General features: G+C 39.5%; 1 protein-coding gene and 2 pseudogenes across 2 annotated transcripts in view; 1 reads left to right on the top strand and 2 right to left on the bottom strand.

Moving 5' to 3' along the window:
• The window catches only part of LOC121943723 (SPARC-related modular calcium-binding protein 1-like), a 36,139-nt gene extending 28,364 nt beyond the window's left edge, over positions 1-7,775 (bottom strand). Inside the window, exon 1 of the mRNA XM_042487316.2 lies at positions 7,417-7,775. Coding sequence (XP_042343250.2) covers positions 7,417-7,497 — 81 coding nt within the window. The 5' untranslated portion in view covers positions 7,498-7,775. The remainder of the gene's footprint in view (positions 1-7,416) is intronic.
• A 2,387-nt stretch (positions 7,776-10,162) lies between these two features.
• On the bottom strand, positions 10,163-12,057 carry LOC121964920 (basic immunoglobulin-like variable motif-containing protein; annotated as a pseudogene).
• A 141-nt stretch (positions 12,058-12,198) lies between these two features.
• LOC121966089 (uncharacterized) lies at positions 12,199-14,821 on the top strand (annotated as a pseudogene). Its single transcript, XR_015776740.1, has 4 exons — positions 12,199-12,210; positions 13,442-13,724; positions 14,018-14,160; positions 14,238-14,821. The product of XR_015776740.1 is annotated as an uncharacterized LOC121966089 (transcript).
• Positions 14,822-23,425: the final 8,604 nt, after the last annotated feature.

Below are 23,425 nucleotides of genomic sequence, written 5' to 3'. Positions count from 1 at the left end.
CATTTTCAGAGCAACATTCAGAACTTGTTACTGAGGACTGAAATTACAGACTTTTTTTAAAAAAAAATTTTTTAATGTAATATAATGTGATATGCTAACAATAAAAAAACATTTTCAACATTTTTTGTTGTTTACAGAGAATGTTACCAAACTCTAAGAAGAACATTTAGGGAACTAAAAGAAAAATTGCCTCTGAAAACATTACTGAAGCATTGGTTGAAGTTTAACATTCTCAGAACATTTTTAGAACCAAAAATTGATAGCTGGGATGTTAACTTTAAAAGCATGTTAGCCTACTCTAAATTAACATTCCATTAATGTTAAAAACCTGCCACTGAAAATATTTTTAGAATATTAGGGCACATTGTTGTAACCATGTTATCAAACGTTTTTAAGATGTTTTTAGAGAGCATTACACTACCTTTTAGAAAGAAAACTGCCACTGAAAACTGCTGTATCATTGCATTGCAACATTCTAAGAATGTTTTCAGAACCAAAAATTTCTTGCTGGGGTGGTTCTTCCATGAAAAGTTAAACCTTTATTGCAGTTTTGCCTTTCATTGACATGACAAGGGCATTTTGGGGGCCTAAAAGAGGCGAACTTTTTAAACCAGGTTCTAGACTGTAATTTTTCTAAAACGCGACCCTTTCTGTTACTGCATAAACTGGCAATGCGCACAGCTGCACTTTGCACTTGAGTATGGTGTTCTTTTATGTTGTGCAAATACAAAGTTACACCGCCATCTACTGGCCTGGCATGCATACTACAGCATTTTTGGTTGTTTTTACGGATCCCTGTACACAAGGATCGTTCTCACAATGTCCTCATGAACACAGATTTTTTTAAATGCAAAGGAGAGACTTTTCCCTTTTCAGTAGTGCCATCCTCTTCTAAACATGGCCTTCGAGTTGCCTTTTATTGTGACCATCCTAAGGCGCATCTGTGTAGTAATTTTTTAACAGCATGTTGATATGCCACACCTGAGACTGGGTGGATAATCTCTGAAAAGGAAAAGTGCTCACTAACATGGATTTGTGACCAGAATTCTGCAGAAATGTATCTATTGAGTGCATAAAAAAAGTCTGAAATCTTTCAATGAAACCTGTGAAAAATGGGAGCAAAAACAAAGACATGTGTTTCAATTTCTATAAACAGAACATTCAAATAATGATTTTGATGTCAATTACCATGCCAACGACTGACACCTCAAAACACTCAGTAAGACCGAGAACAGTACAGCTTTGCTTTAGTCTAAAAAAACTGCAGCCAGTCCAAGAAAAGCACACAACTATTTCTGCCCAAACCCTCCCTGAACCACAGCTGCAGCCCCAACTCAACAAACAGCTGACACAGGAAAGAATTTTATAACTACTGGTTGAACATGTGAGTTTCCTCTTGTCAAGGCAAAAAAAGGTAAAAAGTAAAAGAAAGTATGAAGGAGGGGAGAGAGGGAGGAGTGGAAATGAAGGGAGTGGGAGAAAGAAGGTGAAAAATAAAGGAGACGTGGAATAAATGTGGAAATGAGTACAGAAAAGAAGGAGTTGGTGGAATAGAGGATGGAGGGAAGGAACAAAGGAAGCAATGACAGATGGAGGAGACAAAGGGGGAGAGATAAGGGAGAAATAGCAGAAAGAGCAAATTACTAAAACTTATATGTTGGGAGACGTGAGAGGAGGAAGAGAGGAAAGACGGAAGAACATGAAAAAGAGGACTATGGGAAAGATGGAGGGATGAATCATAGAGGGTAGAGAGGAATGAGCGGGCTGCAGCAGCATTGAAACTGAGGGCGAAATCAAAGTGTAGAGGAAGGAAAATATGAACAGTGGAAGAAACAGAAAAAGAGGAGGGAGAAAAGGTGCTAAGAATAAAGAAAGGAGGAGGGTAGGCAGAGAAACAGGAAAAAAGGAGGGAAATCTGGGTGAGGGGAAAAATGAAGGGAGGAGAGAAAATTAGAGGAATTAATGAATTATTTCTTTTTTTTCCCTTTAATTTATTTTTGCATATTTTATTTGGTTTTGGTCTATTTGTTTTTATTTCATATTGACATTATACATCCTGTTTCTTGAATTATTTGTCTGCTTGTTTTAATTTGATCCTAACTCTACCCTTGTTGCGTCTCACCTGTGTGGAGGACTGTTTGGCTTTCTGTTGTTGTACTGCATCCTATATATCCCATTTCTGCTTGTGCTTTGTTTATCAAAGCACTTTGTCAACTGTTTTTAAAGGTGCTGTATAAATATGGTTTTCATTAAGAAAAGCCAGCAGAGAGAATGGGGAAGGGAACAAAAGTCTGGGTGCAATGAATGAAAAGGAGGAGCGGAGGGAGGTCCGAGGGAGAAGGGGTTGATGAAGGGAGGAGGGGTGGGAGGCAGGAGTCCAGGTGCAAAGTGTTGGGCAGACTGGATTTCCTGCCTGTCAGGTAGAACTACAGCAAGTACAATATACTCAGTGTTAAAACAACTACCACCAGTGTTTTTGGGGCCTATAAAACATGAACCGTGTGGGGGGGGTGCGCGCGTGTGTGTGTGTGTGTGTGTGTGTGTGTGTGAGAGAGAGAGAAAGAGAGAGAAAGAAAGAAAGAGAGAGAGAGAGAGAGAGAAGGTGAGTTTCCACAGCTCAGTCGCCAGAAGCATTTAACCAAAACTAACAGGCAATCTTTGCCTAAAACATTTGATTTCAATTTTGAACAGCATATGATAAGGTACCTGTCAAAGAATACATGAAAAAAGAGTTTACAAGGTGCAGATTGATTTGTCTGATCTGATGTGACAACGTCAATGGTAGGGCTCTAAAATCACACACTGGTGCATCATTATGCCACTCCAGTGTGTGATTTTGGACAGTATGTCAGCATCCCAGAAGCAAAAGAGGCAAGAAGGGTGTGACTTTTAATAAGACAGCATCGGTCTCTAGTATGACATACAGCATGCACATCCACAGCTGCTAGCTGCTTTTTAAATCTCCTACAGTGGGTCGCATACACAACACTTTGTCAAAACGTCACACCCGTTATGCCAATTGTCCCATCCTGCCAGCTGTCCTTTTCACATAGACCTTGATTCTACACTGTTACTGCCAGTTTAAAGGTAAGACAACTCTGTCCCCCATTCTGCAGTCATACCTTTTATATGTAACTCCGAGGCAGAATAACAGCACAAAATTCCTGCCTTGAACAGACAGTGTTAAAAGGGCTAGAGGAGAGAGAGGGAGGGAGAGAAAGAGAGAGAGGGGAGGGGTTGAGCAGAGAAAGTGAGAACAAGCCACCACTGTCTCCTCGTGCCTCACACATTCCTGCTTTAGGAAAACATAAAAACTCATCTCCAGAGCTTTACGAAACGCCATGTTTGTCCTGGAAAAGGGTTGTTGATGCTGCTGAAAGACCTGTTGACATGCGACGGCGAGATTTAGCGTCTGAACAAACTGCCTGTGAAGGAGTGAATCGCTCACTTGTGAACGCAACGCTCTCCGCCATCAATCTGTACGACACATGTTAAACCCATCACTAACACACACGGAGGGATGATGATGATGACATGTTCAACATCTCAGAGGTGTGTGTGTGTGTGTGTGTGTGTGTGTGTGTGTGTGTGTGTGTGTGTGTGTGTGTGTACAAACATCACCCTCACACACCCTTCACCATTGATGACATGATTGTAGACAGACACACATTTGCTTTGCTGATGAAGAATCAGACGATAATATTCCTGCAGGTACAGAGTGCGTCTGTGCGGCTGACTTTAGCTTTTAGCTCCATTAAACACAAATGACCTGCTCTTAACGTTAACTGCTGACTGTTTAAAAAACACACGCTTCTCACATTGATCTTCAACCTTTAAGAAGCCCACTGGGTTCAGTTTATCCAGGTCCAGTCAGAAAAGAAACTTGCAGAGACTTGAAACTTAGTTGAGCAATGACAGCAAGTGAACATCATGCTTTCTTTTGACAAAGTTAGATAATGTCCTGTCCCTTCTACTAGATAGCCGTTGTTCCAAGGGTTTCTTTAAATGTTGTTTCTAAAAGGCAAAAATTGTTCTTTAACCGTTTTAAAGGTCCAGTGTGTAGGATTTGGGGGGATATATTAACAAAAAGTGAAAATAAAATAATAAGTAGGGGTTTTTGTGTGTAGTTACCTAAAAAGGAAGAATTTCTGAGTTTTTGTAAACTTAGAATGAGCCGTTTTTGTCTAAAGAGATTGCCATGTTTCCACAGAATCACCAAAATAAATGTTGGCACCGTACGTTCTGCAAACCACAGATACCATAAAACTTCGTCTCGGCCTCGTCTCAATTAAATACCCAGTCCCTTTTACTGGTATGGTGTGGCAACACATTTTGACAAATAAACACCTTTCTCAATTAGTTGCCATGCATTTCAATTTTACTGAAGTTCTTTGGATGTAAACACCTGTAACACCTGGGTTGTTGGCTACCTGCTGGAATGAACGTTAGCAGGCTGCTGAGATCATGCATACAAATGTAAAGTTTAATCTTTTGTCAATATGGACATACTACACACATCAAAAGCTTGATATGACTCTCCACAATTCAATCTTTCAGTTCATTTCACTGAAACTATGACGAGACGACAGTAACACCAGTGGAGTAAACAAAAGAGATGAAAAAAAGGGTTTAAATAAAAAGTGTGTACTTCCCATCTTTGCTGAGGAACAGTATTGAGAAAGAGAATAGAAGACTGTCCCAAAAATAAGCCTGTTGAGTTCAGTGATTTTTATTTTCTTTTTAAGATTTTATGATGTAAGTATAAAAGGAGGAGAGAAAGAGGGGATGACATGGACCAAAGGGCCAGCTGGAATCAAACCCGCCGCCTCTGTGGCAGCGACGTCGCCTTTGTATGCTGGGCATCAGTCGCACGTGCCCATCATGAAAATGCATACGTCACAACAATACATTGCTCAACAACAACAAAAAAATACACTTATACACACTGAAGCCTAGGTGGTGTTGAGGCAATGACTTTAAGTTTTACCATGTAAGTTTCATATGTAGCTGATATGTTAAAACTATGTGTCTTTAGGTTTCAGTTTTATGTTGTGACAGTTCTGTGGCGTGACGGAGAGTACTTTGCTCAGCCTACTGCCCCCATGAAAATTAATGAATGGATAGTTTTTGAAATTTATTTACTTTTTCATTAGCCCATATTTCCACTGCAATATTCCATTTGGAGTTTACAGCGCTTCTGTGAGAGTTTCTTACTTTAGTGACCTTATTTCATATTTCTCATATTTCTACATGCACTCAAAATGTAGCTGTGATATTTGTTTAGCATGCAGTTTAAATATATTATAGGATTACTGGGGGTCTTTTTCATAAGAGTTCTCACTTTCTTTCTCTCTCTCTCCCTCTCTCTCTCACACACACACACACACACATATACACACACACCTGTCTGTTTCCCCTGAGTAGCAGGTTAAATATTTACTTGGCAGAAATGTGTGTGTGTTTATGGTTTAGTTTGGCTGGCTGGTGTCACCCTATAGTCCTCCAGGGAGCACACACACACACACACACACACACACACACACACACACACACACAAATCAAACATGAAGATGAATCTCTTCACTCTGAAAATTAATATTGTCTGACAAAATAAAATAAATATATTTACATCGGGCAGTTTGGGGCTGGTGTTGCACTGTGTTGTGTAGTCAGTTTGATTAAAGGTCCAGTGTGAATGATTTATCATCTAGCTGTGAGATTGCAGAACTATTGGAGAACTACGCTGGCCAATGTGAAAATGCGAATGTCCCTATCAAGAGCCCGTGTTTGATTTCTTTGTTCTGGGCGTCAGTAAACAACAAGGCGGACTCTGTGCACAAGGACCCACTCCCCACGTAATCGGCTCATTCTTAGGTAACAAAAAACACCCATTTTCAAGTGTTTACGCCAAAGAAAACATAGTTTCAAATATATTCTTTTCTGCCAATAAATGCACCTAAATTCAACATGAACCTTTGAAAAAAGTGCACAGTAGAAACATAGATCTGCACACCAAGTAGCTCCACTTAAAAGGATTTAAATGCTGTTTAACATTTCATGCTACTAGCTGTGCTTGAAACATTACACAGGTGAGCTCTCAGAAAACTTCCACTTCAAAAGTTGTGAATATCACATCAGGGGAGCGTTTATATGGTCACCGTACACACAAACCCATCTGACCACAGCATCTGATCCAGAAAACACTCCATATGACAATTATTATTATATGCATTTTTCTTTTTTTTGTGGTTTTAACTATATTAAGTGTCCATTGATAAATTAAAAATATAACAACTAAATGAAAAAACTGTTACATCTTACAATAGCTTATCAGTGGCAAATAAATCACATAACATATACATATACATATAACTCCAGTGTGTGATTTTGGACAGCATGTCAGCATCCCAGAAGCAAAAGAGGCAAGAAGGGTGTGACTTTTAATAAGACAGCATCGGTCTCTAGTATGACATACAGCATGCACATCCACAGCTGCTAGCTGCTTTTTAAATCTCCTACAGTGGGTCGCATACACAACACTTTGTCAAAACGTCACACCCGTTATGCCAATTGTCCCATCCTGCCAGCTGTCCCTTAAAAAAATATAACAACTAAATGAAAAAAAACTGTTACATCTTACAATAGCTTATCAGTGGCAAATAAATCACATAACATATACATATACATATAACATATATATATAACATATACAGAAGGCAGTCCCAGCTAGCAAATTTTCGTTCTAAATACACTGTTTTCATCGCAGGCCTCAGTAATATCCTAAGAAACGTGTTTAAAATGTTGCTTTGAAAATGTTTTTTTTTTCTTTGTTGTCATGTAACATTGTGGGAATGTTTAATAAAGAACATTCTTTGATCTGTCGCCCCTCAACATCCTCAGAATGTTACAGTTATAACGTTAACGTTAGTCCGTACTTAACCTTATAGGTACATTATATTAAATGATAAAGATCCTTAAAAGGTTATTTAAACATCCCATTAAAATGTTCTCTTTAAAACATTATTACAACTTTGGGTAATTTTAGCAAATTGTGGGAACGTTCCCTGCTAGCTGGAGTCACTCTTCTTTTATATTGTTTTTAATATTACATCTTTCAAAAATGCATGCTTGGTAAAATTTGTCAGCTTGAGAAAGTGTTGGTTTTTGCCTCAGTTGTAACGCCTGCAAGCGTGACACTAAAATCAAAAAGTTTCTGCACGAACTTCAAAATGTAGCCCGGTTAAACTAAACCGATATCCCAAGTGGATTTAATAAACAATAAGTGCTCCACGAGAACACTGTCTAGTTTTAGTGAGTTTAATCCCAAAATTTAAGTATCTCTCTGACCGGTTCGTAGACATTAACTCTACAAAAGTTCAAGAGCTACACGTTTGGTAAACTGATTTGAGGTCTTACCGCTTTCCTGTCGCCCTGAACCGACTCCGAGAGCAGGAAGAGGAGCAGCGCGCGGCAGGTGAAGGTGAGCGCGAGCATCATTCCTGCCACAGCGGAGCAGAGAAGCGGCCGCGTGCCCTGTTGTTTCGAGGTTTCAAAGCGCCGCAGTGCGCGCGGGGCGGCCACAGCCAGTCTGCAGTGATGATGAAGATGAAGAGTCTAAACAAAAACCGAGCAACGGCACGACTTCGGCGTCACTTTTTCGGACGTACTCGAGCTGCTCATAGTGTTGTTCGTGGCCTCGAGCCGCTCTGAGGAGACACACCAGCGCGCGCTAAAGCAGGTCGGTGGTGCGTGCGCAGGTCAGACCTTCTTCTCTCCAAAAGGTACTGCCCATTTCCGCTCCTCATGCCTGAAAACAGTTAATACAGTCCATGAGGTGACACCAATAGATCGCAGAGGGCCACCTCAGTGATTGATTGCCATTATTTTTATTGACAAAAATGTACTTTTGTGTTAAATGCACGCTCTAAAACAGAGATATCCTGAAGTCTAAGCCATCGTGACACCACGTGTTCTCTTTGGTTGCTATAAAAATACAAACGCATCTGCAAAACTAAGACTGAACAAAAGGTTTATCAGCTGGTAAATGGTTTATCTGATACAAATTTGACTAAATGTATAAACAATTATGTCAGTTTCTGAATTTTATTGACATGTAAGGAAATATTTGATTAAAAAAAACAGGCATTTGTATCACATACAGAGTGATAAAAGTCGTAAAACTCTCTGAAAATATGCTAATACAACTTCCAAGGCTGCATTATCATAAACACCTTGAGACAGTTATATCAAAGTGAAACCAAACTTTTCACTTGTTTCTGCAGCTTTTAGGGGCCGCTCTTTATTTATCAGAGGAGGGGGTGGCTGGGCTATGTCTTAATTTAACCATTTGAAACCTGGTTCGACATAATCTTGTGCCGCCTTCAGACACTTATAAACTCATAAAAATTGGTGTTATTTAAAAAAAATGAATGCGAAAAAGGCCATTAGGGACATAGCAAGAAAAGACAGGCAAATTGCAGAAACAAAAGTAAATTAAAGCTGCAAGCAGCAATAAATGGGCACTCGCACCCCCACTCTAGTCAGGGATATTGGCGTGACTCAGACTGTCCCGATCTTTAATCTCAGTGAAAGTCGGAAAATGCACACAGACAGTTTGGACCTTTGAGTGAGATATTTCACACAGTGTAGTATTATCCTATGATGACTAGGTGACGCTGGAAAACACAAAATCTAAGTCATCCTGCTCTACATTTGTAGACCAAAGCATGTTAATTCCATGTAAATCAAACAATAATTGTGTTACAGGGTATACTTCCTGTTGCCAGTAGGTGGCACATTGAGTATCATGGTTAACTGACGATTTGATGCGTTCAGGGCTGCAACCTGATCACACCCATAAAAAAATTTAGGGCTAATTGGGTTATGCAAACCCAAGTTATAGTAGCTTCCTGGTTGCTGGCGAATACTGTATTGCCACTGTAACGGCATGCATTAAAAACATATTATCTTCACAAGGAGGCATCATGAAGGTCTTAAAGTAGCTTTTGTTACCAAGTTTGAGATGAATGTGGTCAACCTGTAAGGGGATGCACCTAAAAATATAAATCATGTCACATGTCACTTGTTTGAATATCTTTAAACATCATCTTGGACTAACTTCTGACATTTCATAGACTAAACGACTCGTAAAAAGAAATAAATCAGTTGATTAATTAATAATGATAAGAATCATTTCAAACTGCGGCGCTGGGACCTATCTGTAAGCCTTTGCTGCTTTGAGTTGCGTAGCTTCGAATCCCACTGGGCAGAAGTTATGGTTCTGGCAGTGGTAAATGTAGGCCATAGACTCGTCTGTCAGCCCTTGTGTCAGTTTCATCAAGGCTCCTTCAGCTGAAAAGATTTTAACGCTCATCATTTTTGTTTTGCCTCCTTGTGAGCAAACATGCAGTTTGACAGCTGAGGGACTCACCCGTCTCTCCTGCTGTCTTCTGTTTTCCGTGCAGTTTGTACAGAATGTAGGAGCAACCTCGCATTCAAAATTGTCATTGATTTGTCTAAACCACCTGGAAGAGGAACGCACTTATTTCTGAGCTGCATACATGAATACATATTAACCCTTTGAGCCCATTTTAATATTACACACACCCATCGCACCAAGTGGAAATATCATGTATTTTCTCCATATGCCAAATATGGTTAAAATGACATCAGGTGAAAAATAGTAAAAAATGAAAAATTTCAAGGCAAAAGTCGGCAATGACACCCAGAAATAATTAAATGCATGTTTTTATACATTGATGGCTGTTTGATCAAAAGTTGCAGTTTGAATGGGATTCAATGGTAAATTTTTTGCACTTAACAGTGTGAATGTAAAAATTTTGTTTCTACAGTGTGTTTAAGGCTTATTGTGGGAACTGAGCTGCAAATGTCAAGAGTAAACAATAATACACAATCTTGCCAAAATGTATGCTGTATGCATTAACACAGCCAAAATTATCCAAAAAAGCACCAAACAGGCCCTAAAGGTTAATAAAGTGGTTCATATAACAAGATCAGACAAAAAGTTTGCTGTACTGCATTAAAGTAGCGTTGCCAACCAAACTTGATTTCTTCAAAAGGCGGCTGAAAACCTAGAATATGCAGAGCCTCCTCCTGAGAGATGGGCGACAGACTGGAAATACAAATAAATACACACTCAGTGTCAGAGGAGCTGCATGTTTCCATGAGGTCTGATGGAGGATGTGACGTGCTGCTTACCTCCCTTCACCCAGTGTGCTGTACAAAAAGTTCCAGCAGGAAACCAGAGAAGAGATTCTACATGAAGTCTTGTACTGAGGCCAACTGATGCAGTACCTGCAGCACAGACAATAGTAAAAAAAAACAAACAAAATATATTAATATTAATATCATGCATTTCTCCATACTGAGATTACTTTTTCAAATCTCTTAATGCAGTCAGCACAGTGTATGTCAATGTGGAAAATCAGTTCTCATATCTTTGACACAAAAGGCATTAGATGACGTCACCTTTCAAATTCAATAGACTGTCAGACTTCTATAATAATATATATTATGATATGATATGTTTCTTACTTGTTCTTGTTTTCCTTGTGAGCACAGCGTTAAAGTCTGTGGTGTCGATCTCCCAGGCCAGAATAGGTTTCGTGTGGCTGGAGGACACTTCCATCATGTCACAGTCCCGATCTGATCCCACATGGGCGCCTCCAGACTGGCCGCGGGTTTGGGCTTCACCAGAGACAGTCCGTCGTCCTGCTTGTTGGGGACGACGTCCCTGGCTGCATTCAGGGGCCAGTACACAAAGAGGGCCTGGTTGAGGAGAGCATTGTCGGAGCACATTGTGTCGAACTTCTCCGGGGAGTGTGTGACCGGGCAGGTCCACGGCAGGTGGAGCTCCACACTGGAAGCCCTCCTCACTCTGGCAGCGTCCCGGGTGAGGGAGCAGATGAGACCGTGGTCCTCCTCTCCATCGGCGGGCCTCTGTAGAGGGCTATCAAATTTAAATTTGTATATCCAATTTTAATAATTTACAGTATTCATAATTTATATGATAAAAAAATGAATAATTGACATCCATGCAAAAATATTGCAATACTATGCTGCATGGTCTAAATGCTGCATTAGTAACTGAACAAGAAAATTACCTGAAACTAGCACAAAATATACTAAATTAAAAGGCAAAAACAGGAAACAACCTTTAAAATGTTATATAATAATAATTATATTATATAATAATAAAAATAATGTAGTTTTGTGGATATTTTTCCCTATTTATTTCTAATGATTAATATCTGATAATTATCTAATGATTCTCGCTCCCTTTCTTTTTTAAAACTTAATTTCAGGTCATTTTCTCGCCAACTTTTTTAAAATTTGTTTTTTAAAGCAATTTGCGGGACATTTCAGTGAGTGATTGCGCATGAATGCAGGGTTAAAAGCCAGGGGCATTTCTAGGATCTGAGGACAACCGGGTCTTAATTTGGACCTGGTCCTTCGGATTTTTTTTTTTTTTTTTTAGTAACAAGCTTCATTTTATTATTTTTTTTGTACCTTATTTACACTCATAATACATATGTATCTTAATAATTGAAAAATTGAAACGTGTACGTCAGACCCTGTTAAATGTAGTAGTAGCTGTTAGTAATTACAATTTATATTGAGTAGATAAAGACTACATAAAAATTACTATCACTGAACTTAAGGTATAGTTGGAAAAACAATTACATGTATTTATGTTAAGAGTGGTGGAATAAAACATCTTGAATGGAAATATTGCATTTTTAATAAATACAAAATATGCACCAATCATAAATTATGACATATTATAGATGAAGTATATATTTTATACTTTTTAAAATATTGTATAATTTAAATATATGTTTTTTAGGTACTTGTACATTTCCTTAGATCTCAGATGAAAATGTTTTTATTAACACAAAATACGCCCCAACTCATACATTTTGATATATTATAGGTTAAGTATATATTATATACTTTTTTAAATGTGTATTTATATATTTACATAGTCAAATGTTTATGTTTACCACGTTGCTCTTTGTTGTCCTCGTTTTTAGCCATTATGTCTATTTCTGTGTCACTACATTGGGAATAACAAAAACCAGAGTCAAACTGATGTGCATACTTTATTTGGAAAATATAGCAGATACTTAGGATATGATGGTCACTGCAAAAACTTTACACTATATAAGCACTAACCTCATGAAAAGTGAGGTTATGTATTAATGAATTTTAATAAGTTATAACTAATAATTCTAACAGTTATGAATATAATTTCTTGAACATTTTTTTCCTTTTTATTAAAATTGTTTTTATCTTCCAATAATTTCTCTCTCAACACATTTTCAGGTCATTTTCTTTTTCCTAATTTCTTGCAGTTGGAGCGACATTTCTTGTTGCTTATTGTATTTTTAGGTTTCAGAGTTTAAAATGCGTGTGAAAGGCATGTGAACGCAATACAAAAAATTAATGTAGTTCCAGGTTTCAAAGGGTTAAAGAGATATTAAGGTCAGTGCATCACATCCAAAGACTTCGGACGGTAAACTGAGTGCACTATTTAAATACACTATTGAAATCTCTTAAACACAAGCTGATAATGTAATGTACATTAAAATAGTATTCGCTAAGCCTTGTTTGGGCTGGATTACCATTCCAGGATGATGTGAGGAGTAAAATATTCACTGTGGTCCTCGATAATTTAACTCGCAGTCACAGGATGTGGTCTGTAAAAGACGTTCAGAGGGAGAGGAGACAGAGAATATCTGCAGCTGACAGTACATCAGCCTGCTCGACGAGCTTGTGGGATTTTGTTCTCATGATAATTTTAATTCTTTTTAAGTCGTCCTATGGGCCCCCAAATATAACATGTTTCTGTCCACCAGTTTTGCAAAAACATTTTTTATTTTTTTTAAAAGGGACCATGTACAGTTTAAAACATAAATGTCCCCATTTCATGCAAAGTACCAGATTAGAATTTGGAGCTAATTTGTATCTGCAGTCCCTCAGCAGGTCAGAACAAATACACAGCACAATAACATGATAATATAAAGTTATACAAGAGGAAGAAAGATAGAAAAGACACACACGAGACCAATAATACACACAACAGCACGTGATATAAAGTGATACAAAGAAGAAGACACAAGACAGACAAAAAAAAAACACATCACGCACAAAACACAGAATAAAATACTACACACAAGAGCGCATCAAAAGTGAATGCTTGGCAAATTAACTTGATGAAATGAAACTTTAGAAAGCGAATTTATGGCCTGAAAAGTACATTTTTAATCTGTCGCTATTATGAGTGGTATGAATAAATGGGGAACTAAAAATGTGTGACATTTTGTAATTAGGAGAAATGGACAGTTGGCTTTATACTTAGGTGTTCTGTAAGCAAAGCACAATTAAGGATTATCTTTCTTTATCTTTCTTTTTCCCGCAGATTCCAGTTTTTCAAGGCTCTGGTGGTCCTCTGGTGGGAGCCAAAAAAACCAGTTAGTGACCATTTTGGAACCAACGGATTTGGGGATGTGATTCAAGAAAAAGACACATACTGGGAGCAGAAACTGCTCCCAGTATGCAGTATATGCTCCCAGTATACTGCAGAGCATGCAGTCAATGCAACGATCAGACTGGTGACCGAAATCCAGAAGTAGGTGATAAACCTCTTTCTGTGTGTGTGTGTGTTTTCCTTAAAAGCTCAAAGAGCTGTACATTATGGGAGCAGTGAACAGCTTGGCAAGAAATGTCCCAAAGATTGCAAAAAATGTTTTAAAAGGGGGGAGAAAAGGAAATATGTATAGAAAACAATATTCATAGTTATATATTTCAAAGTAAAATTATGTTAAAAGAAAAAGCACTTTTTGGGGCTTGTTTTTTTTTTACCTCTTTCTTTCCTGCTTTTTTGTGTTTATTTGAAGGTGATTTTTGTGTAACTTTTTACAAATCTTTTTAGATTGCTCATTGCCTTCTCCACACATTTTTGCTGAAGTTTCAAAGGGTGAAGCAGACTTGATTTTGTCCTTGCAGGAAGAGGAAATGTGACTCTTTGTGCTGAGTTCAATTTTGGACCTGGAGTCTGCCTACATTGTTCTTGAAGAATTCCTCTGCCCTACATATGTGGCATCATGGGAATACTTGTGCAGGAATAAACTGACATGGGTAAGATGTGTACTCGTGAAAAACCGAATGATCCTGCACCACTGTTCAAACTGATTAAATGTATTTAATTTGTACAGTTCTTTGACGTGCTGATCAATCAGGACGCTCCTGCTGCAAACTTTATGAAGATGATAACATCGAAATGCTGGGCTTACTCCAAAAAGGCTATGAAGACCAAGAGAGACGTGTACTTCGGACCCAGCTTTGTCTCTTGCGATGCCTATGCAATGGCAGCCTGTATTGACGACAGTGCAGTGACGGACAGTATCGAGTGTCTGGTCCCTGTGGAGCTGCAGGCTCCATCTGTTGTGGCATGATGGAACTAGATCGCACAAACAAGCTGAAGAAGAGCCACAGTGTGTTTGTTCTGACTAAATGTAATGTTGCAAAGTTTAGTCGGTTACTTTTAGAGTCTGTGAGACAACCCAAGAAGTAATGATTGATGACCTGTGGGGGACGTGGGGATGAAGAAAAAATAATGTGCCACCCGAGTCAAATTGTTATTAAGTATATTGAATAAAAATGTTATGTTTTTTGGGGGGAGTTTTTCCACTGAAACCCTTTGTTAAAAAGTTTGAAACCTGGAGCAAAAAAGGCAATGAGCAACTTGGTAAGAAATGTTCCACAAGTTGCAAGAAATCACTAGATTTTTTTAATTATTTTTAAAACGGTAGGGAAAATGTTCTAGGAAAAAAATTTAAAAAGCTAGGGAAATATTTATATATTTATAATTAAATAAATTATTAATTTTATTAAAATTATGTTACAGAATTGTTTTGGGGTGTTTTTTTTAACACACTGTCCATTTTTTTGTTTGCCATGTATTTAGTTTGATTTTTTTTTTTAAATTGAACTATCATACGTTTTATCAATTCCTTGCTCATTTTGGGGTCATTTCTTCTTCTTTGTTTTTGAAAGAAATTAAGCCGATTTGCTTTCAAAGGGTTAAACTTGCTGATAAATGGAGGTGATGTAGCAAACAAACCTTATTTTTACTATTTTACTTAAAACTAACAATTACAAAGCCACCTTCATCAGGTGTTAGTTCATTCTTACATATTTACTTGAGCTTTTTTCATAAACAGCAGCAAACACTGGGTTCCCCTTTTTTGTCTGTCAGTGGAGTGGCTGAAGAATAAGCAGAAGAAATTTTGAATTATATACAGTTTTAAAAAATCTCCATGACCTGTTAAATTTGAAACTAATATTGTCATGACAAAAATAACAGGTACTGTATTCAAACTTGGAACTTACTATTTGAAGTACAGGCTTTCTTGTTTACTTTGGGTCCCATCCTGACTTCATTCGTTTGGATATTTTTTGGAAGCTCATCTCAACTTTTACTCCTCTCCTGCCAATGTCATCTTTCCTTTTTTGGCCTCCTCTCTGTCACTCACTGAGGTCCATTTTCTAAGCTAACAACAGGTAACAATAACATAAATTACTTTATTTCTCAAAAACAGGCTGGTCAAAATAATAAAAAGAATGGACAAACTCCTGGTGTCTGTTGTATAATATTAACAGAACATTATGTGCATTTCCATCGCTTTAATTAAACACACAAAAATATTCATAAAATTTTTAACATTTTGTTTTTTAGATTATTTAATGAAAGTGTTAAGGCCTTTCCGCAACAATTCCGTATTTTCTGTATGTGTATTTTTAATCCATCATTCAATAAAAATCATTTCACATAGAAACGCACACATGACCCTTATGTGTTGAATTGTTCTGTTCGTTGCAAATATTAGCAATAAGTAAAACCCACATGATTCTAGTCCCAGGACTGCTACAGAGAGCTGTTCCTACGGTAGATTTGATGTACAATCATCTTGTAATACTAAACTTTTGTACATATGATTTTTTACAATGTAAATTTGTCTTCTTAATTTAATTGATCTGTTGTTATACTGTTTTGTTTTTTATCTCTGCCTTGTAAGGTGACCTTGACTGTTTTGAAAGGTCCCTACAAATAAAATGTATTATAAATACATAAACACAAACCTATGTAAATACACATTTTGCATTTTTTTTTTAGAAGTTGATTAAAAGTAAGAACCATGTGAAATAAGGAACAAGGTAGGGAAAACATAACATTTTAAATGCAAACAGAAGTTTAAAGATAAAATGCAGTGTGGGGTAAATTTTAAAAGAAAATACAAATGCAATTTGTGCAATGGTTAGCATAACCTGCAGCTGACGTACAGTGCAGAAGCCTCAAGCCTGAACGCAGCTGAGCATTTTTTTATCATTCAATATGTAACCCTACAGGTTGAAAACGGCTCTGGCTACGAGGATGAGGTCAAAACCAATATTGTGACTTTTTCCTCTCTTTAATCTCATATAACATGTATACATAAAAAGCAAAGCCATGTAGGAATGTGCAGTGTGTTTGACTTTGCTTCATTTCTTTTATTTGTTTTCGATTTAGTCAAATCCTCCAGTGTGGTGGTGAACCAATAATGCAAATAAGTTGACCACTGCACTGCATATAAATAAGTTTAAGCACTGCATGCAGCTGTAGTGATCATCTTGTGTTTCATTTGCTGTGTATCAACATGAGGTCTGATAAAATTCAAGTGCTGTATGAAAGCTTCAGTAGGACATTAATGGAGTGATTTCAAAAGAAGATTGGTACTGCGAAGCAATACTTTATACACACCATCATCCCCATAATGTATAATAATACATGTTCGGTAATTTCATTACAAGTACACTCCTTGAGCAAGCACTTTGTTTAAAATAATAATAAAAAATAATAATAAAGAGTAGTGTTACATAATAATAATAATAATAAAGAGTAGTGTTACATAATAATAAAAAAAGGACTGGTTTTACATTGTTGTTTTGTCCGTATTATAATTTTTTTTTTGTTTATTTGTTTTTGATTGGAGACAAAGAAAATTAAATGGCTTTTCTATTATGAATATTCAATTTCTGACACAGAAAACTTTTATTTTTGGATTTAAAGATGACAATCAAATGTTTTTTTTTTTGTGGTTTTTTTTTGGTTGTTTGTGCTGCGTTTCTGTTTCTGAAAGGACAATTCAAAGAAAGAAAAAGTACACTGACCAAGGTTACTCCGCAGCAGAAAGTCAAAGTAATATTGAAATATCCTCACTCAGGAATAAAAAAATAAAGGTTTTAAGCGCGTTAGTTATTTTGATAAACATTCATTCATTCATTCATTCTTTCATTCATTTTAAACTTATTCTGAAGATTAAATGACGGTCATAAACGTGCCCACCTGTTTATATTATCATATAATTGCACTAAACTCTAGAGGATGGTTCTACTGTATATTTTATGTATGTATGAATGTCCTGAAATATATTGAGAATATTTTCACCGCTTTTCCTTACCCTCAGACAGCCCTTTTCGAAGGGAAATGGAACAGTTATTCTCAAAGCCGCCACACGCCATTGATGAAAAAAAACAGCCTTTTTAGAAAAGGGAGTTACTCATCTTACCGCTGCCTCGGCTAGTTACGAAGGCAAAATAGTCAAAATAAACACGTTTTGATGCGGTGCCCGTCCACAACAGTTTATTGCTTAGCTTCCGTCGGTATGCTGCGTTTATTTAAGATGCTAGCAAATCAAAACAGTAAGCAAATAAAGCACAGCAGAAACATCAGGTGGGTTGGACCACCCAGTTTATATATCTATCTAGTTTATATATCTTTAAACGTTACAATTACAGCTGAAAATTACAAGAGAAATAAACAAGTTTACCTATTTTTTTTTATTTCCGCTATTCAATTTTTTTTATAACCGGAAGTGTTAGCGCGACGTCACGTCGTTATGGAATAAAGAATAAATGGCTCTGCTTGCAACGACAGCAAAGTGACGTCATGTCTGTTTTAGAACGTTGATGTAGAATTTGTGATGTCACAAGGAGTTGTTAAGTAATAAAGCATTCTTGAAGTTGTGAATAGGAGCTGCAAACAGCCATCCATCAGCAGTTTGCTAAGGGAGAGAAGTGAATCTGTGAAGGAGATTTCAGTGACAACGGAATTTGAAATTGTCGACAAAAATTCTTCGGACAGAGTGCAAAGACACAAATTTTATTAGAAAATCACAGTACAACTGAAAACAAAGTTTCAAGACCAACATACTCACACCAGACGTCAAGAAACTTTTTTCAAAATGGAAAAATCTGGCAAAAGACTAAGCAAAAAAGGCAGGAACAAACTTCAGGACAAAATCATCCTGATTGGCAATACCTGGGACAACAGACCTGCTGCTGGCTGTAAACAGATCAAGAAACCACAGCCTGATGTGTCACCAGAGGTAGCAGTGGCTGTAGCCCCTGAGGAACCTCAGAGTGTGGTTCCTGTGAAACCATCAGTTGCAGTCTCTGAAGAACCACAGGTTGTGGATCCTCAGAAACCAGCAGCACAGCGGAATAATCTGCTTCAGCCAGCAACAACGGAGAATACACTCAACAGAGCAAAATCAACTGAGGCTGACCTTCAAATGCAAGATCTGGGCTACCACAAGGCGCTTGATGTGACCGAGTTTCCTCAGCTGAAGAGGCACAGAAGAAATTTTTGCGTACCTGTGATGGTAGCTGAAAAACAAGAGCCAGCTGTGATCCCAAAAGAACCACAGGTACTGTCCCATCCAGGAACATGGCAGAAAACAGTGTCCCAACTAGAAACAAGGCAGAAGATACTGCCCGAGTCATCTGCAGGGCATAAGATGTACCACCAACCAGCAGCTTTAATGAAGTTTCTGCCCCAGCCAACACCAGAGCAGATTATGCCAAAGCCAGAGCAGAACATACTGACCCAGCTAACTGTAGCTGCGACCCTGCCAGTAGAAGAGGAGAAGAAAGTGCCCCAGCTAGGAAACTCCTTGCTAAAAGCAACTGGGACTGACCTCCAAATGCAAATTCTGAGCAACTGTCAGGAGGTCAGTGTAATCAAGTTCAAAAGGCAGCCACCAGCAGAGCAAAAGGCACTGCCCCATTCAGCATTAGGGCGGAAGAGACTTTTTCAGCGACCAGCAGAGCAAAAGCCACTGCCTCTGTCAATATCAGGGCAGAGGAGACTTTCCCAGCCACCAACAGAGGAAAACATACTGCCCTGGTCAGCAACAGCAATAAAGGTACTGCCCCAGCCAGCTGTGGGGCAGAAGACAGTGTTCTGGTCATCAGGAAGACATACACTGCTGCCCCAACCAGCAGCTTTGATTAATATCTTGCCCCAGCCAGCACCAGAGCAGAACAGATTGCCCCAGTCCCTGGAGAAACCATGTGTAGCTGTGGCCCTGCCAGCAGAGGAGGAGAGGGAAGTGCTCCAGCCAGTAAATCCATGGCAGAAATCAACTGGGATTGACTTCCAAAAGCAAAATCTTCGCTATTGCCAGGAGCTCAATGTAATCGAGTTCCCTCAGCTTAAAAGGCAGAGAAGAACTTTTTGCATACCTGTTATGGAAGCTGAAAAGCAAGAGCCATCACAGATCCCTAAAGAACCACAGGTACTGACCCAGCTGGCAACAGGGCAGAAGATGCTCCCTCAGTCATCACCAGGGTATAAGATGCTGCCCAAATCAGCAGCAGAGCAGAGCAAACTGTCCCAGCCCCCTGAGGAACCACATGTAGCTGTGGCCCAGCCAGCTAAAGTGCCCACACTAGTAAACCCTTGGCTGAAATTATCTGGGACTGAACTTCAGAAGCAGGATCTGGGCTGCTACAAGGGGTCGAATGAAACAGAGTTTCCTCAGCTTAAAAGGCAAAGAAGAAATTTTTGCATTACTGTGATGGATACTGAAAACCAAGAGCTAGCTGTGATCCCTGAGGAACCAAAGCCTAATGTGGTCCCTGTAGAAACACAGGTAGCTGTGGCCCAGCCAGCTGCAGTGAAAGAGATACTGCCCTGGCCGACACTGCCAAGAAAGATTGTGGCAATGGAAAAAAACAAAAACAAAAAAGGCAGGAACAAGTTTAAAAGCCAAATCGTCCTGGTTGGCAATTCCTGGGATTGCACACATGCTCCACACCCTGACACAGCACCTGTGGTTCAGCCAGGAGATGGGATGAGCCTACTGCCCCTGCCAACAATGGAGCAAAACATGTTGCCCCAGTCAGCAGTAGTGATTAAGATATTGCCACGACCAACAATGGGGCAGCAGATAGTGCCTCAGCCAGCAGCAGGGCAAATTCTACCTCAGCTGGCAGCAGGGCCCGAGATTCTTGCTCAGTCAGCAATAGAGCAGAGGATTCTGCCAGAACCAACAGCAGAGCAGGTTGTGCCTGAACCAGCAACAGAGCCGAAGATGCTGCTCGAACCAGCAACAGAGCAGAAGATGCTGCCCGAACCAGCAAAAAAGCAGAAGATTCTGCCAGAACCAGCAGCAGAGGAAAACATACCGCCACAGCCATCATCAGAGCACAAAACTTATGCTCAGCTAGGAACAGAGCGGAAGACTCTTCCTGAGTCAGTACCTAAGCAGAATGAACTGCCTGAACCAGTAGCAGAGCTGAACATACTGGCCCAGCCAGCAGCAGTTACTAAGATACTGATCTGGCCCACAATGCAGCAGAACATACTGCTTCAGCCAGTGACGGAGCAGATTCTGACTGAACCAGCAGCAGACCAGAGTCTGCCTGAACCAGCAACAGAGCTGAAGATTCTGCCAGAACCAGCAGCGGCAGAAAACATACTGCCCCAGCTATCATCAGAGCAGACTCTGCCCGAACCAGTAGCAGAACAGAAGATCCTGCTTCAGCCATCAGCAGAGCTGAACATACTGTCCCAACCAAAAGTAGCCAGTGATTTACTGACAGGAGTAAAAATGTTAGAATTCCCTGAGCTTGAGGTTGTGGAAGATGAACAGACATCCAAACTCAAAAAAGAGCAGGTGGCTTTGCTCGCTGAGGTGGAGTATCTCAAAGGAATGCTCCAGACTCAGTTGCGCCTGCATGCTGAGGCAGATCAGAGGCAAGACATTACAATCAAGACCCTTCAAGTTGATTTACATGACAGAGAGAGTAAAGAAAATGAGGGTCTCTGCAAACTGAGAAAGCTGGAAAAAGACCTAGAAAAAGAAAAGGATCGTCAAAGTCAGCTGACAAATTCCCTTGCCCATCAAAGGGAAGAAAAAGCCAGTTTAGTGGCTCAGCTGGCCCAGGCAGAGGAGGATCTAAAAGAAAAATTCCAGTGGGAAGAGGAAAGGTCCAGTTTACTTGCCACTATAAATGAAAAACAACAAGCTATGGAGCTGAATACATCTGTCATGTCTGACAGAATTGCTGATCTCGAGCAAAGGATGAGTGAGATCGTCATTAAGCCCAAGAAGCGTTCTCTGTGGAAGAGATTCCGTCAGCTCTTCAAATGAACTGGAGGGACCTCAACGCTCTGCTCAGACTCTCTCTGCCCCATTACCTCCTCCTCTCCTGCCTCCTTTACTCCAACCCTCCTTTGCCACCGATCTCCATCCTCCTCTTCCCAATGTACATTAATACCATTAAGGGCAGCATGGTGGGTACCACTCTCCCATAAGACCTTTAAGACCTGGTGTGTTCTCCTTTATGCTTGTGTGGGTTTTTCCTGGAAAAGGTCAAAGTGAACTGCCAACTTCCTAGCCCATCAAAGGGAGGAAAACACCAGGTTGGTGGTTGAGCCAGTCCAGGCAGAGGAGGACCAGAATTGCAGATCTCGAGCAACAGGTGGATGAGATTGTCGAGAAGCCCAAGAGGTGTTCTCTGTGAAAGAGATTCCACCAGCTCTGCAAATGAACTGGATGGACCTCAACGCTCTGCTCAGACCTTCTCTGCCCCCTAGACCAGAATCTGCTCAGACGTACTCACCCTGCCCTCCTCCCCCAACCCTCCTTCCCATCCTCCCCTTCCGCATCTTCCCCCCAATCCTGATGCTAGAATGGATCGTCCGGAGGGAGGTTATGGTTGGGGTGACGGTGAGGGTCACCCTAACCCCCTCCCCGGACGAGCCATTCTAGCATCAACCACATTATACCATCAAGGGCAGCATGGTGGGTACCACTCTCTTAAAACCTTTGTGGAGTGTTCTCCCTCATGCTTGCGTGGGTTTTCCCCGGGTGCTCCGGTTTCCTCCCACTAACAAAGACATCTTTAGTGTCTTTATAACAACAAATAAATATGATTATAATAAACACGAAAAAAAAAGTTGAAAATTTTTAAAAAACCTGTAAGTGAATGGTCATTCTACTTTTTCCTGAGTAGAGCTCTAAATTTCACTACACTGAACATCACAACATTAGACATAACATGGCAGTGTTGAAGAAAAAGATGTCAGAGCTGTCTTGTGTGTGCAAATTTTTAATTGCATTTTTCTCTGAATTCAGTAAATTTAATAAAAAATGACAGATTTGACCAAAAGCAGCTATAAAAGTTTTTTTTGTTAGACTAGTGTAATGACACTTAAGGCGTTGCTCCTGGTGTTGAACCTAGAGAATTATAACTTGAATCTCCTGGTTTCCTGGTTTCTCCTGGTTAAAGAAACAAGGTGTCTTCCTGTGGAGTTTGAAAAGATCATAAACAAAGGTAAAAAAGAGAATATCAAACACAAGCACAACTCCAAAGTGAATGATAAAGTTGCTCTACTACAGCCACAAATGGAAATAACAAGTTTTGCACATCAACTTATAGTGACATATTTAAGATTATGGGTATTTTGTAGTGTTGATGATTGATTCAGGATAAAAATCAAAAAATTTTGAGTACGTAGAGTAGGAATCCTACATATTGGGGGCTTTCCAACACGCTAACACAACTCCAAGCATCCTCTACATGGCTCCTCTCCTCGCGTTGTTATCCCTCCCACAGAGGATGCGGGTGGACGAGTTGAGGAGGAGACGCAAGGAGAGAAGAGGGGAAGCTGTGAATTGGGAAATCCTCGGTCCCACAGCGTCAGTCAGAAGTGACATCAGTAACATGTGACGTGCTGCACAGCTGATCAGCTGTCAGACTGACAGGGAGAGAAGAATCCTTTAAAATCAAATTCATATAGGGATCAGAGTTATAACTCCCTAATAATGAAATAAATTCAAGTATTTGTCCTGCCAGTGCCAAGAAGATTCTAGAGTGCCATAGGCTGCTGCAGCTGATACACACTGCTACAAGCTGCAAGTATGTGAGAAAGAGTCACTGTCTGCCAGGGCTGCATTGGTTTCCCAATGCCAAAGGATGGCAGTGTGTGCCTCTACCTCCCACAGTATGCCTCAGTGTGCCTGTAGCTGCCACATTGTGCCACAGCGTGCCTCTAGCTGCCACATTTATTTCA

The sequence above is a fragment of the Plectropomus leopardus genome, chromosome 6, assembly GCF_026936395.1.
Source record: "Plectropomus leopardus strain MGB_pleo_1.0 chromosome 6, ASM2693639v1, whole genome shotgun sequence".
Classification (NCBI taxonomy): Eukaryota; Metazoa; Chordata; class Actinopteri; order Perciformes; family Serranidae; genus Plectropomus; species Plectropomus leopardus.
Note: the sequence above shows the minus strand (reverse complement) of the source record. Positions and strands in the feature narration are given on the sequence as shown.